Genomic DNA, 16,440 nt, shown 5'->3' on the forward strand with positions numbered 1-16,440 from the left:
CCCCCTCCTCTTCTCCTTTTCTGTTGTTTATAGCTTCTTTGGGTGGTTTTATCTGGTAAAAGGGAGCATTTGGAGGGTTGTTTTTTTTTTTTTTTGGTTTGATTTAATTATTATTTTGCATTTTGAGACAAGGTATCATGGAGCCCAGGCTGGCCTAGAACTTCTGATCCTTCTTCCTCTCCCTCACCAGTGCCTCCCAGTCCAGCCTTCACATCTTCTCTTGCTAACTTCCTTTATCATCTTACCCTGTGATGTTCTTAATTTTCTGGGATGTTCCAAGCAACACTATCTGCTAACCTTTCTAGGGATTTTTTTTTCATATCAGTAAGCAGATTTTTTTAAAGATTTATTTATTTTTAATTATGTGTATGTGAGTTGGGGTACCCCCCGAGTCCAGAGGCAGAGGCTTTGGATCCCTTGGACCTGTAATTACAAAGAGTGTGAGCTGCCCAACATGGGTGCTGGGATCGAAGCTTGAGTCCTCTGCAAGAACAGCACACAGTCTTCACTCTGAGCTACCTCTCCAGCACCCCATATTTCTTTGTTTCTTTCTCCTTTTTTAGTCTCCAAAATCTTTTCGATTTCTTAGTGTTTCACTTTTGTGTTGTCTCCAGTATTCTGAGATCCAATAGCTTCTCTAGCAACCTCAGAATATCAATCATAAAATTTATTTGTTGTTTGGTGGTCATGGGTTTGCTTTGAGACAGCCTATCATGTAGCCCAGGTTGACCTTCATCTTGTTATATAGCTGAGGATAACCCTGAACTCTTACTCTGTCTCTACCTCCCAAGTGCTGCCATTACAGGCACACACTAGCCCTTCCTGTAAGATTTTTAAATAACTTTTGATAATCTACATTTGTAAAAACCTCAGAATCAGCCGGGCATAGGGCACATGCCTTTAATTCTGTGTTTCTGAGTTTGAGGCCAGCCTGGTCTATAGAGAGTTTCCAGGATCTCATGGTACTTCATTTCTACTCCGTCTACATGGCCACCGTACCCACTCTGAGGAGTTTCTCGCTGCTTCGATCTCTGTTCTCATCACTGTGTCTCCTGGATCTCTAGGAAGACGTCTCCTATGAGGAGAGGGCCTGTGAAGGAGGGAAGTTCGCCACCGTGGAAGTGACAGACAAGCCTGTGGATGAGGCTCTCCGGGAAGCAATGCCCAAGATCATGAAGTATGTGGGTGGCACCAATGACAAGGGTGAGCACCCCAGAGGGATGGGGCTCTGTGTGAGCTCATGTCAGCCAAGGAAATGCCAGGGGTGACTATAGACACCTGTGACTGCCTATTCCAAAGCTCACGGCCGGAAGCTCTGCTATCAGACCGCTCTGCTGTCAGCCCAGCTGGCCTCTCATTTCGAGATATACACGTTCTCCGTCACTCAGTTCGTGGTTCTTCCCAAGTGCAGAGTGGTGCTCACTCGTCTGTTTTACTGTGTTTTTTAACACTACGTGTTCACCGTGGGTGAGTGGGCAGAGCACACCCATAGGAAGCTGGGTTCTGTGCACGGCTGTCATCTGACTGGAAACTGTCAGCACCAGGCTGGAAATCCGTCAGCCCTCAGGCTGTTAGCTGCAAAGGCCCAGTGAGCTGTGCGTGTGGCAGCCCCAGACTCAGCTCTGGTGGTCTAAGGTCTGTGAACTCTCAAGCCATTCCTGGCGTTGGGACACAGCAGCCCAGACTGGCTGCCCCCTCCTCCAGCCCCATTTCTAGTCATTGGGCTGAAGTTTATGTAAGGTACACCATGGGAGTGTAAATTTTAGTTTTATTTTTACTTATTTCTTGGGGGTTGGGGGTTGGTTGCGGCAGGGTGTTTACATAGTGAGGCTGTCCCGGAGCTGACAAGCAGGCTGGCCTCGAACTCACGGAGATTCGCTTGCCTCTGCTTGCCGAGTGATGAGAGGCGTGTGACGCCACATCAGCTTGTTGGGCTCATAGGCAGCTTTCTAATTCAGGCAGCCCTGCAGAATCCCTGCAAACTAGTCATGGGTTTTATTTTTTTTAAAATATATATTTATTTATTACGTATACAACATTCTGTCTGTGTGTATGCTTGCAGGCCAGAAGAGGACACCAGACCCCATTACAGATGGTTGTGAGCCACCATGTGGTTGCTGGGAATTGAACTCAGGACCTTTGGAAGAGCAAGCAATGCTCTTAACCTATGAGCCATCTCTCCAGCCCCTAGTCATGGGTTTTAAAAGAACATGAAAATAGAGATACTGGGTTTGATTTTTGAGTATTTCCCATGCTGGTTGTTAGAAAGATAATCCAGAACTATTTTAACCATGGTAATGTTTTCTTAGAGCAAAATAAGCAGGCTTTGGAAAATAAGATTCCCTATAAGAGGTTAAGGAGAATTTTTTCTCTTAACTGTTAAAGTATCTGTCTCGGTTGTCAATATGTATAAACAAAACTCAATGGCTAATTTCTGCCTCCATTCTAGCTCACACATGTCTGTGTCTCTAGAGCTTCGAAGCGCTAGGGGGTCGAACCCAGGGCCTTGGGTGTGCTAAGCAAATGTTCTACCATTGAGCTACATCCTCAGCTCTCGGATTTTGAGTCAGGATCTTGCTACAATAACTTGGGCTGCCTGGAACGCAATCCTTCCTCTGGAATGCTAGGATTATAGGCCTGTGGCACCACACCAGGCCTTTCAGGGGACCTTTCAATATAAACCGAATATCCCTACTATTGCATATTTTGTCCCTTTTACCTGTTATTTTGTAATTATGCTCTGTGGTTAAACAGTCTTCTCAGCACAATTCCTCATAGTTGCCTTGTATGGATAGCATCACGTGTCCATAATTTACTCAGACATACTCCTGTTTTGAACAGTTACACTTTGTCCTGCAAGGGGCGGGGGTCTTATTACCCATCCTTCCCCATATTTTATTTTTCTCAAATATGCGGATCCTGACATATCTACAGTCTTGCTATGTGTCACCAAATAGGGTTTTTTTTGTGTGTGTGTCTTTTGTTTCCTCAAGCATGGGGGCTGGAGAGGCGGTGCACTGTTATAAGATGAATTACTGCTCTTACAGAGGACCTAAAGGCTGGAGAGACGGCTCAGCGTCTAAGAGCACTGGCTGAGCTTGCAGAGAACCAGTGCTCGGCTCCCAGCACCCACACGGCTCCCAGTCATCTGTGGTTCCAGTTCCGGGGACCCAGTACCTCCTCTTCTGGCCTTCACAGGCACTTACGTGAATGTGATACACATACGCTCAGAAGGCACACATGCAAACACGTAAAAATGGATAGCGCCATTATACTCTTATCTCCAGCATATAAAAGTTATATAAAACATTTGCACAAGTCTAATTATATATTTTTTTACTGCCTGAAATGTTTGTTGTTCGTTTTAAAAAAAGATGCCTTGGAAGAGAAACTATATCCATGGCCCATAGAGGCTCTAGCTAACGCCTGCTGCCCTCTGTGTTCTGATGCCTTCAGGAATCGGCATGGGCATGACAGTCCCTATCTCTTTTGCCGTGTTTCCCAATGAAGATGGCTCCCTACAGAAGAAGCTGAAAGTCTGGTTCCGGATTCCGAACCAGTTTCAAAGCAGCCCACCGGTTCCGGGTGACGAGAGCGTGAAGATCGAGGAGCGCGAGGGCATCACCGTCTATTCCACGTAAGGGGAGGGTTCTTAGCATCCCTGTCCACGCTTGACGGCCTCGGATTCTTCTTGAATCTTTTCGCTGTTGAAGATGAATACCTACCTACATTATCCACAGCAGGGTCTTAGAAAAACCAAGGGATATATACATCAATCGTAGTTTGGGCTCACAAGTAAATTGGAATGTAATAGTGGGGAACGTGATTTACGCCCCGCACTTCCTTTGAATGTAGAAGGGTAGTGAGTGTTTGTCAGAGCTAAACAGCCACCCCCCTGATTGTTCCTGGTCTGTGGTCCTCTAGGCAAAGGACACATCCACTCTCTTGTCCTTCTGATTCTGTTTCAGGGACTCCCTCACGGTTACGGTTACGTTTCTTCACTATAGGAAGTAGTGGGGGCAAACCGTTGCCGGCTTCTGTTTCTTTTACTTTGCTTTGTTCTCTTGGTGCTGGAACTTGAACCCACTGCCCCATGCATGCTAAGCGTGTGCTCTACCACTGAGCTACTCACACCCCAGGCCTGGTACATGGCCTGCCCTGCAAATCAAATCTTTTAGATAACTGGTGACTCCCTGCTCGTCAAAATCCCACTGTGTAACAGGCCCCTGATAAGGTTCAGAAGACCAAAATCTTCTTTAATAGTAGCCATAGGCTGGGGGTTGGGTTCTGCTCAAGACCACTTTGAAAATTAGCCGTATAAATGATCTCCCGCTGCACGGAGTTTCTGTCCACTACAAGCCCACCCCATACAAAGGTGGCCTACTGGCTTCCCTGCTCCAATTCCTGCTCTGAGGGTGGGACTTCCTTCCCACCCTTATTCCTTAGAAGGCCGGCTGTGAGCGCGCCAGCTCTCTGAGGTCTTTGGCTGGGTGAACAGAGTCCCCCAGAGGTCAGTGGTGGAATACACAGCTGTGCTGCTGCCGATGGAACCCTCGAGTTCTGTTTCTTTTTACTCTAGTCCTCATTCAGACTTCCCTGCCTCTGCGCAGAGGCTGGGTGAACTCTAAGCAGAGTCAGGACTGAGATAGGTAACTGAGGGACCCAGGATGCAAACATTTAAGGAAGCACTTTACTCCTACAGCCACCCAAGTGCAGGGTGAGCTCTGAGAGTAAGAGCCTCCTTAAATCTCGTCCCCTAGATGTCTACTGGTCTCTCTGTCGTTCCGCTCTGTCTTGCCCGCTCTCCTTCCTGCAGTTTGATAGGTGGTCTGGTGCAAAGTATAAACCGCTGTTACGTAGAACGATTCTCAGTTCTGCTGTGTAATAGCAAGACTTTGCTTTAGAAGTTACTAAGCCTCTTTAAGGCCTAGTTTTCCCCATAGACTAAGCCCTGCTGATATAATGAATGTGATACTCAGTACCCCGGGCTACTGTGAAAGGCTACCTATTAATACTCTCTAAAACACTATTTGTAAGTTACTTAATGCTGTGACCTATTATTCTTTATCTAGTAATTACCTGAAGATTGGCACAATTGAACCAGTTCCCCACTCACCCCAGCCCCAGCACATGTCTTTTGTCCTTTGGTCCAGGCCTCTCTTAGAAGCCAAGTCTCTTCTAAGTGGTTGGTGACTCCCCATTTGTTAAAATCCCAGGTGACAGGTACCTAGCCACGTGCAGAGGAAGACAAACATCTTCAGCCGTGGTGGCCACAGTTGCAGATGCAGCTAAGCTCTAACCGTTTGTCCATCCAGACTCAGAATAATGAGTTGGTACTGTCATAGTTACTGTTCTGTTGTTGTGATAAAATCCCGTAGAGTTTATTTTGTCTTACGGCTCCAGAGGGAGAGTCCATCATGGTGGCTGGTGCATGGGAGCAGGAGGCCGGAGCAAGAGAGATCGCAACCCAACAGGAAACACAAAACAGAAAGGAAAGCAAATGGAGCAAGACTTTAAACTCTCAGAGCTCACATCTCCTGACATCTTTCCTCCTGCAAAGGTTCATAATCTCCCCAAACAGCACCACCAGCTGGGGACCAAGTGTTCAAATACCCGAGCCTACATTTGCACCCAAACTATCACAGTATAATTGCTTTTGTTATTTTATATTATATAAAATATATGTTATAATATATTTTGTTAATATAATTGCTAAATATTTTATGGAAATTTTCCTCCTAAGCATGCTCCACTACTGAGGAGCACCCCCAGCCACCTATAAGAGGCAGAGATCAAAAGATAGTGAAAACATTTGCAACCTGTCATTCGCATGGATGGTAAACCCGGGGACAGTTTCCTGTCTTATGTTGACAGGCAGAACACCCTGAACTACTTTTTTGAGTAATTCCAGGCATTATATGATTTCACCCATAAATAGTTTAATGGAACTACTGGATTTTCTTTTAAAAAGTACAATCATAATACCACACTACTTCTAAATGTTAACAGTAATTTGCTCAATTCTAATAATATAAACTAGTTATTTATCTAGATCTTTGTTTATTAATTTACTTACTTATTTGGGTGCTTGAGTCAGGGTCTCTTAACGCATTCCGAGCAGGCCTCGAGTTCTGAGATTACAGGCATACATGTCTGACTCTCCCACCATCTTATAGTTCATTTTCAAGGTTTACTTGAACCCATGACTGCTTTGCGATTAGTCAGTTAATTTTTTATTGAGTATGTGTAATGCGTGTTCACACGTGCATTGGAGGTCAGAGAACAATCTTGGTAGTCAGTTCTCTCCTTCCATTGCCAGTTTGGGGGATCAAACTCAAGTCATTAGGTTTGTACGGCAAGTACTTTATCTGCTGAGCCATCTGGCTTTGGTCAGTCCGTCTTCAAGCTTTTTCAATCTCTAATTCTCCACACCGCAGAACGCATTCATTTGTTCTTGCGGTTGGCGGATCACTGGTCTTGTTGTTTCCCAAATGTCTCAGTCTCGCAGCTTGCATTTATGTGGCATTTAAACATGTCCCTTTGTCCTGTGTTGCCTGGAGACTGGTATTTGGTACTAGAGATCCATTTAGACTGAGAGCAAGTTTGGAGCCCAAGTATTTCTTAGGAGTTTGGCTCTGGTAGGGACTCCTGTGTCTCTAGGTGCCGAGCCCTGGCAGGGGCTCCTGTGCCTCTAGGTGCCGAGCCCTGATAGGGGCTCCTGTGTCTCTAGGTTCTGAGCTCTGGTAGGGGCTCCTGTATATCTAGTTGCTCAGCTCTGGTAGGGACTCCTGTGCCTCTAGATGCCAAGCCCTGGCAGGGGCTCCTGTGCCTCTAGGTGCCGAGCCCTGGCAGGGCCTCCTGTGTCCACTAACCTCTGTTCCTGTGGAGTTGTCTGGTAAGCCATGGATGTCCCCGCTTAGGTGCCTGTCCCATTGGAGCTTACCAAATAATGTCCTCTGTTTGCACCTTCGTTTATCAGCTGGCGTACCTCAACAAAGACAAGTCTCCCCTCTTCCCTTGTTTGGTTCTACAAAGGCAGGGTCATATAGAAAGATCAGGATGCATGGCTGTCACCTTCTCCTCCTTTGCTAGTTTTTAGAATGACGATTTCTTTCACCGATGTCTTCCAAAGGCAGAGATCCTCCTCTCTGTTGCTTGTTTGTTTTTTGCTTTTGCCATACACAGACACCTACGACTTTAGGCATGCTGGATGCTTTGCACTGCTTTATACTCATTCTTTGTTGTTTTTCATTTTTCCTTCTAGACTTTTTGAAAAGAATCTATTTATTTGTTGTGGGTATAAACGCAGGCGTGGGTATGCCGTGGAGAGGATGTGAAGGTCAGAGGAGAGCTTGGGTCTTGATCCTTGGTGTTCGCTTTGTTTCAGACAGACTCTGCTCCTTTTCTACTACCAAACCAGGCCACCTATCTCCATTTCCTGTCACCCCAGGAGGGCGCAGATATTTCAGGTGCTCTCGCTATGTGCCTGGTTTATTGTCAGGATGGCAGATTCACTCAGGATCTCATGCAAGCACTTTTACCACGGAGCTATTTCCATCCCCTCCCTCCCTTTATGAGACTGGGTCTTAGGATCCTACACTGGCCTTGAACTCACTATGTTGTCCTCTCACACCTCTCAGCATCTTCCTTGCTTTCAAGCACATCTTACTGTCTTCTGCTCTTAACTTGAGTTAACCACCCTCTGAGGAACTTGGTTCCTTAGGATGGAAAAGGGCATTTAGGCAAAGGGTAGATTAGGACCAGGGAGATGACTCTGTGGGTCTGAACAGCCACACAAGCCTGCTAACCTAAGTTCAGTCCCCAGAACCCACATGAAAGCACAGATGTACTGTCATGCACCTGCAGGCACAGCACCCCTATGGCGAGATGGGAAGTGGAAACAGAACCATCTGGAAGCCATAGTCCAGCTAGCCATGTGGTGAAGCAGCAGAAACAGGAAACCCTAAGCTCAACAAAGTGGAAGGAGAGAATCAGCTCCCCAGAGTTGTCCTCTGGCCTCCATATGGCATCGTGGGCATGTGCAAACATGCACACACACACACGGCACACATGTGTGCACAAATAAGTCAATATTAAAGGGTCGACTCAGAGCTGGAGAGGTGGGCCGGTTGATGACATTGCTTGCCGTGTAAGCCAGAGGACCTGAGTTTGGATCTCTGGCACTTATGCGACGAAGAAAAAGCCTGGGTCAGCAACACACATTTCTATTCCAGTGCTGGGGAGGCAGAGATGGAGAGAGCTCTGCTGCTCACTGGCCAGCGGCTCTAGCAGAACCGGTGAGCTCCAGGTCCAGTGAGGGACATTTTAAAAAATAAGGTGGAGAGTAGTAAGGAAGACACCCAGTGTTAACCACTGTCCTTCACACATCTGTGCACGCACACCAGTGTATACATACATGAGCACACACTGTACCCAACACACATATAAAGTGAATCCATGGAAGGGAGGATGTTAGCGGAGACTGTTCGTTCCAACCACCTGGACCCGAAGTAATCACACAGAAACTGTATTAATTAAAACACTGCTTGGCCAATCACTTAGGCATATTGCTAGCTAGCTCTTATATCTTAAATTAACCCATCTCTATCCACCTGTGCATCATTATGAGGTCATGGCCTACCAGCAAGTTTCCATCAAACTCCTGCGGGAATCTTTCTCCTTCAGCGGCTACATGGTGTCTCTCTGATTCCGCCTACTTTCTCCCAGCATTCGGTTTAGTTTTCCCACCTAGCTCTATTCTGCCCTGTCTATGGTCCCAAGCATCTTCTTTATTAATTAACCAATAACAAAACACATATACAGAAGGACTTTCCATACCAGGAAGAAAGAAGGGAGGGAAGGAGGGAGGGGGAGGGGAATAAGGGGAGAGGAGAGGAAGAATTGAGTCAGGTCTGTGGACTTCTATGAAATCTAAACACATGAAGGCAGCACATATCTATAACCCCATCACTTGGGAGGCAGTTTGAGGCTAGCCCAGGGTACATAGTGAAACCTTGCCTCAAACAAACCAAAACAATATTTAAAAGTGCCAAATACTGCACTGATTTAGCCTTGCTCCATGAATGAATGTGTTATAACTGAACATAGAATTCTAATTTATTGTGGGATTATTCCTAGGTTGGCCACATGGTGTCACCACAAATCAAATGTGCATTTCCAGCACTGTGTGTCACTCTCTGATTCAGCTGAAAGCAAGGCTGATAAGACAAAGCAACAGGGCTATTTCTAACCAGAAGAACTATTTCCATAATGCAGTCTGGTGACTAAATTCTTTTCCTACAGTCTTGTAAAGAGGTGTCTTCAGAGAGAGCATACATTAATTAACAGGACTTTCTAGATAAATAAAATGCCTTAGGAAGAAATGTAATACTACCCAAATACTTTTATGTCTTTGTCTGAGACAGAGTCTTACCATGTAACCCTGGCCCTGGCTATCCTGGAACTCACTATGTAGATAGACCAGGCTGACCTGGAACTCACAAGAGATCTTCAGGGATTAAAAGTATGCACCACCATAACTGGATATATATATATATGAGTGTGGGGTGGGTGTGTATATACATGTATATCTGTGTTTTATAATTAGAAGAAGTTGGAAGAGCAAGGGGTGAGACTCAGTGATGGAGAGCATTGTGAGCATGATTTTTAATTTGCTTCCCTACTCTGCAAACAATAAAGAAAAGAGGGGAAGCTGGAAACCAGGAGTTCATTGTCAGGTGACCAACGTTACAGCCCCAGTTCACTCAGCAGCCATGACCTTAGAATTGATGGCATATGACTCATGGTTTCCATGTCTGTAGGACAGATGTAAGAATGCCTAGCCCACTGTAAGGATGAGATAAGATCATATATGTAAATGTCCACACATCACCCATTAGGTTGTGTTTCCATCTGCCCTTATAATCTGACCGAACAGTTAAAGCTGGTGGCCAGGGTGCCACAGAGCTCTTCAGCTGTCGTGCTCCGCCTGGGCTTTGTGCTCAGGGATGTTCCACGCAGTCAGGGCTTGTCCGTCTGCTTGAGAGAAATGTCCTCCTCGCTACAGAATCGAGAGATGCAGTTACTCTGCTGCTGTTCTTCATACCTGGTGCATAGCTGTGGCATACAGCGCTGGGCTGCTTAGTTTTTGTCAACGTGGCACAATCTAGAGTCACGTGGTGTCTTCGTTGCTCTGATGAAACACCATGCCTGAAAACAACTTGGGGAGGGAAGGGCTTATGTGGCTTACGAGTCCACATTGCTGTTTATCACTGAAGGAAGTCAGGACAGGGACTCACACAGGGCAGGAACCTGGAGGCAGAAGCTGATGCAGAGGCCATGGAGGAGTGATTGGCTTGCTCTTCATGGCTCACTCAGTCTGCTTCCTTATAGAACCCAGAGCCAGCAGCCCAGGGGTGGCCTCATCCACAATGGACTGGGCCCTCTCCCATCAATCGCCAATTGAGAAAAGGACCTACAGGCTTGCTCTCCTCAGAGGACCCTTGTTTGTGTCAAATTGACATAAAACTAGCCACCTGGGAAGAGGGAATCTCAACTGAGAAATTACCTCCATTATATTGGGCTATAAGGAGGTTTTTGTTTTGTTTTGGGGCCTTCTATTGATTAATGATTGATATGGGCGGGCACAGCCCACTGTGGGAGGTGCCAGCCCTGGGCTGGTGGTGCTTGGTGCTATAAGAAAGCGAGGTGAGTAAGCCATGGGTGGCAAGCCAGTAAAGAGGGTTCCTCTGTGACCTCTGCTTCAGTCCCTGCCTCCAGATTCCCATCCTGAGTTCCCTCAGTGGACTGTGATGTGGAAGTTAAGCCAAAGAAACCCTTTTCTCCCCCGAGTTTCTCTGGGTCCCTGTTTGTCACAGTGACAGTGGGAGAGAAAAGGACAGCAGCCAACTCTGCCAGCTGCTGTTGACCTCCTGTTAAAGGTTTAGACAACACTAGACGGTCAATCCCATAGTCATTCCATTTTTCCCCTTCCCTGTGGTGCTAAACTGAATATTAGCATCACAGACCTCAGAGAGATAACATGGTGGGCGAATTGCCCTCTTTGACTGACTGAAAGTCTGCCTCTTAACCACCTCCTAACTTCCCTAGTCTATTTAGTTAGTCCCTTGTTTCTGGAAGTGTGTGCTTGCATGTGTGTGTGCGTGCGTGCATGTGTGTGTGTGTGTGTATGTATCTGTGTGTCTGTGTCTTTTGCTTCCATGGTAACCGTAGTCTCTATTCTAACATTGGGCGAGATAAAATACAGCGCCCCAGAGGACAGCTTCTTTGAAGACAAGGAGTTAGAAACTTATTAACAGGCTTGCAGAAACAATGGGAGCACTTTATTTCCTTTTGGGAGCTCAGAGTACTTTACGAGCATTCCTTGGTGCGCATTTGAGCGCACTGATGCGTCTAGAGTGCTGTAGACACACAGCTGTCCACACACGCCCCCTGTGTGCGGGGCGGGGAAGCTGAGACCAGCAGGAACGAGGTGGTTGGTGGTGGTGACGGGCTGAGTCAGCCAGTGCTGGGCCGCCTGCCTCCGTGTGAGGGGCCAGTGCTGGGCCTCCTCCGTGTGGGGGGCTGTGGTCCTGGGTGGAGTCGGCTGTCTGGTTTGTTTGTATCTTTCTGGGATGGGGCCAGAGTGAGTTGGTAAAATGGGCAGAGAAGAGAGCACATGCCCGTGTCTCTGTGACCCTCCCAGCGATGTTTGTTTTCTAGTCGTTTCCATGGTGAAGCCAGAGGGAGATTTTATTTTTATTCCAAGCATCGTGTTTTTCCCAGGAACAAATGTTAAAGAAGCCGGGGGCTTTCAGGAGTGAACGTAATAAATTCCTGAGTGATGGCATTCCCTTTGTCGCCCTCCACGGGGTTTCCTCCTCCCAAGAGTCCTTTGTCAGGTCCTGTTCCTGTAGTCACCACTGAGGTCCCTGGGCCCCTGAGAGCCACTTTTGAGCTCTCCTCGCTGTGACTGTAGCCAGTACCTCCTGAGTGGAGACGCCTGTGCTTCTGCTACCAGCTCCATCGCTTTCCCAGTGAGCCTATCTGACTCCAGTTCTTTGCCCTGTCTACGATTTCAGTGTGCATTAGTTTCCTTGTTGCTACGACAAAAACCCTGACAAAGAGCAGCTTAAGGGAGGAAGGTCCTCAGAGGCTGGGTTTGAGAGGGAATGCAGCCCGTCGTGGCAGAGAAGCTGGAGGCAGGACTGTGAGGCAACTGGCACAGCGCATCCATCAAGCGGAGAGTAATGGGCGCAGTGGATGCTCAGCCCGCTTTCTCTTTTCTTTGCATTCAGTCTGTGAGGCCACACTGCGCATGCTCGTTCCTTCCTCTATTACGTTGCTGGAAACATTCTTACTGGCACACCCTGAGGTGTGTCCCCTGGGTGATTCCAAATTCAGTCAAGCTGACAAAATTTAGCTGTCACACGGTGACGGTGACGGATAGACATTAAAATAGTTAGGAAGGGCTATGTGAGGGCTGTTGAGATGGCTCCGCTTGTAACGGTGTTGGCCCACAAGGCTGATGGCTGAGCTTAATTCTCCAGATCCACACTGTGAAAACAAAGAAACGACCTGCACAAGTTGTTCTCGGTCCCCGCCACAGCGCGGCACCATGACATGCAACATGCACCACACACACACACACACACACACACACACACACACACACACACCTTAAATAAATAAGTAAATAGACTTTTTTTGTTTTGTTTTATTTTTCGAGACAGGGTTTCTTTGTAGCTTTTTGGAGCCTGTCCTCCAACTCCTAGATATCCACCTGTTTCTTCTTCTTATTTTTTTTAATTTTAAGAAATTACCACATGAATATTCGTCTATCTGCTTGACCCAACACAGGTCTGTGTGGCAAAATACTTGTAATCCGCACCTGTAACAAACATATAGAAACATTTTACAAAACACTGTGGGACAGCTGCTGTTGTTTGTGGTGGTGGTGGTGGTAGTGCGTGCGTGCGTGCGTACGTGTATATAAATGAGTGCATGCCATGGTGAGCATATGGATGTCAGAGAATGACTTGGCAGGAGTTGGTTCTCTTTGACCACGTGGATCCTGGGTATCCCCTGGTTATCAGGCTTGGTTGGCAAGTATTTTTACCATATGAGCCATTTGCTGGCCCCACAAACGTTTTTCCCCTCATCATTATTCCCTAAAAAAAATGCATTGTAGCAGCTATTTATAGAGCATTTCCATTGCACGAGGTGTGGCCCGTAATCCAAAAATCCTTTGAAGGGCACGAGAGGGGCCAGCACTCAGTGGGGAATGTGTTTGCCGTGCAAGCCTGGAGATCTGAGTTTGAGCCCCGAGCCCCACCACAGAAAGAGAAAATTGACTGCCTAAGGTTGTCGCCTTCTCCCCACCTGTGCTGTAGCGTACATACACATATCCTCCCTCACACGTCATACCTGCACACACACGCATGCACACACACACACACTCACACAAGCATATGAGAGGATCCCATGGGCCGTATCCAGATACTGTGCCTTTTGCGTAAGTGATTTGAGTAACTACAGATTTTAATATCTTTGCGGAGACCTAGAATACGCACCTCATAGATGGCAAGGGACAGCTGTGATACTTGTACCCCCTAGCACTCCACTGGGCAGTCCGCAGTCTTTTCTCCTCACTTCAGCTCCCCGATAGCCTCTCAAGATTGGCACTGTCACCATCCTGACTCAAACAGTCGAGATACTAAAGGATTTGACTTTGACTGGGAGCTGGAATGTGGCTGGGATAGGATTGGAGCAGGCACGCAGCCATTTTGCCTTCGGCTGATGAAGGCACATTTAAGAACAATACTTCTGGACCTTTCCAAAATCAGTTTTTTAGTGCTGGTTTTTTTTGTTTGTTTGTTTTTTTGTTTGTTTGTTTGGTTTTTTTTTTTTGTGTGTGTGTGTTTTGAGACAGGATTTCTCTGTAGCTTTGGAGCCTATCCTGGAACTCGCTCTATAGACCAGCCTGGCCTCAAACTCACAGAGATCCACCTGCCTCTGCCTCCTGAGTGCTGGGATTAAAGGTATGCGCCAGCACTGTCCAGCACTGTTTTTGTTTTTTAAGATTTTATCTCACATTTAATTAAGCTTGTCTGTGTGCCTCTGTACGTGGTTTTGTGTCTTCAGAGACCAGAAGAGGGCATTGGATTGCCTGGAGCTGGGGTTATAGGCAGTTGTGAGCTGCTGTGTTGTGTGGGTGCTGGGAACTGAACTCAGGTCCTCTGCGAGAGCAACAGGTGCTCTTAACCTCGGAGGCATCGTGCCAACCCACCCAGAATTGGTAGTTGAGAGAACATGAGTTATCCGTTTTCACAGAACAGTTTTATATCGAGGCCTAAGTCGAGGTTGTGGGAAGCCTTCTGCTCATGCTCCTATTACTAGATCCTCACTTTCACACGGGCAGTCCTTAAACACAGACATTACAAAACTCCAGCACCTCGCCCGCGGGCCTTTATTGCCAGAAAAGCCCTTGAAACACATCTTCTGTCTGCTAATCCAATTTCCTCCTCGGCAAGTCCCAGTGAAGCAGAACTCAGCTGTCTTCATCTGCCTCCTGCCCTGCCATAAGTTTTCATGAAGAACCAAGTTGCAATCAATTGAAATTGGCTTCGTCTCCAATATTCGCTGGCTGTTGTTTGGCCCTTAAGATGAGCAATGCCTCACAGATGAAGTCCTGGGTGACCCTGTAATCAACAGGCGGAATGCTTGCTGAGTGTGACTAACCGCTCGTAAAAGAGCCAAGCATGATTCAAAGAACCCCACCAAAAATAATGTACCATTTGGCCTCGTCTCAGCCTGGTGCGAAGTCAGATTTTGAGTCACAAAGCTCATTAGCAATGCGGGTGTATTCGACTCTAATAAAGAAGTTAGTGTAACCCAGATGTAGAATGATATATTTAGAGCTGGCTGCGGGATGGGTTTTGGTGTGGACGCAGGGACACAAGGAAGAACCTCACCCCGAAAGGGACGGCTCCTCTAGTCCCCGTTTCTGCCTCCAAGAGAAGTAACCCCATCCGTGAGGAGTCTCTTTACTTCCTAGAAAAGGAAGTTTTCGTAATTGTGCAAAAAAAAAGGGGGGGGGCAGAAGAGGTCTCTTCGTTGTCAAAGCGTGTAAAGCTGGCATGGGGTCCTTCCCAAGACACGCTGGGGTCCCAACCTTGGTGAGCATCTAATGAAGACACTGTTTGTCTCCATTAGGATGTGCTCCATCGTGACAGCTGCCCTGCTTTAGAAGACATACAACTGCTACCCCCGCCACGGCAGCACCACCATGGCCCCTCCTAGGTATCCCTTCCTGCCGGTGACAGGCTAAGAAGAGAAGCAGCTAAGGCAGCAGAGGGAGCCAGAGAAGAGGGCGACAGGCCCTGAGACTGTCAGCCTCCCCTAAGGGGACTCATTTAGCTGCATTTCATTCTCTGGGTTACAGGGTTTTTTTTTTTGTTGTTGTTGTTGTTGTTGTTTTGTTTTGTTTTGTTTTGTTTTTTAGCCGCAATGCTGCATGCAGCATGCATAACTTGAGAACAACAGTCTTTGCATGTTCACAGATGAGGTGAATCAGACCCCGCTAGTCTCGCCTAACCTTGCCTAGCTTGCTTAACCTAACCACGGCCGTGTCTTCTCCCTAAACGACTGGCCTTCCCTGCACGATCATGTCCTTTCTCACCAGCCTTTGCTCTCCTATTTCCAGACAATTCGGTGGTTATGCCAAGGAAGCAGACTACATCGCTCACGCCACCCAGCTCCGTACCGCCCTGGAGGGCACGCCAGCCACCTACCAGGGTGACGTTTACTACTGTACCGGATATGACCCGCCCATGAAGCCCTATGGACGTCGTAATGAGGTCTGGCTCGTGAAGACATGAGTGGCCCTCTGAACTGAGAAAGTCCTGGAGGTGTGCCACTCTGTCCCCTGACTTGGGGTCGACAGGGGGCAGTGCTTCTCCAGTTCCAGCTTTTCTAAAACAAGACAAGATTGGGAGCATCCTTCTTGTTGAGGGATAAAATTCCGTGGCAGATCAGAAAGATCCCAGCATCATTTTCTGCGCTGTCTGAGTCACTGAAAACTGATTCTTAAACATTATTATCAACTTTGTATTTTTGTTAGTGAGGGAACATGTGATCTATGCATGGGCTTTCACCTATGATTGGTCTATGAACTTATCTAGAAAGAAACAAAAAAAAAATACAAATCTTTGACTTAAGTGGCAGAGACAATTCTAAGTATAATTTTTTTCCTGGGTTCTATCGTCCTTTAAAAAATATTTATTTTTACATGCGTGTGTGCGTGTATGTGTGTGCATGTGTGTACAGGGGCCCTATAAGCCCATGAGAAGAGATCAGATGCCATGGAGCTGGAGTTACAGCAGACTGGGCTTCATCTGACTTTTATTGCTGGGAACTGAACTCCAGCCCTCTGGAAGAGCG

General features: G+C 47.1%; 1 protein-coding gene across 1 annotated transcript in view; it reads left to right on the plus strand.

Moving 5' to 3' along the window:
* Hebp1 (heme binding protein 1) overlaps nucleotides 1-16,223 on the plus strand; it is a 25,264-nt gene extending 9,041 nt beyond the window's left edge. The window contains exons 2-4 of the mRNA XM_050123251.1: nucleotides 1,065-1,203; nucleotides 3,457-3,637; nucleotides 15,704-16,223. Of these exons, the coding sequence (XP_049979208.1) occupies nucleotides 1,065-1,203; nucleotides 3,457-3,637; nucleotides 15,704-15,878 (495 nt within the window). The 3' untranslated portion in view covers nucleotides 15,879-16,223. The remainder of the gene's footprint in view (nucleotides 1-1,064; nucleotides 1,204-3,456; nucleotides 3,638-15,703) is intronic.
* Nucleotides 16,224-16,440: the final 217 nt, after the last annotated feature.

Source organism: Alexandromys fortis, unplaced genomic scaffold, assembly GCF_014885135.2.
Source record: "Alexandromys fortis isolate MF-2015 unplaced genomic scaffold, M_Fortis_MF-2015_v1.1 scaffold_223, whole genome shotgun sequence".
Classification (NCBI taxonomy): Eukaryota; Metazoa; Chordata; class Mammalia; order Rodentia; family Cricetidae; genus Alexandromys; species Alexandromys fortis.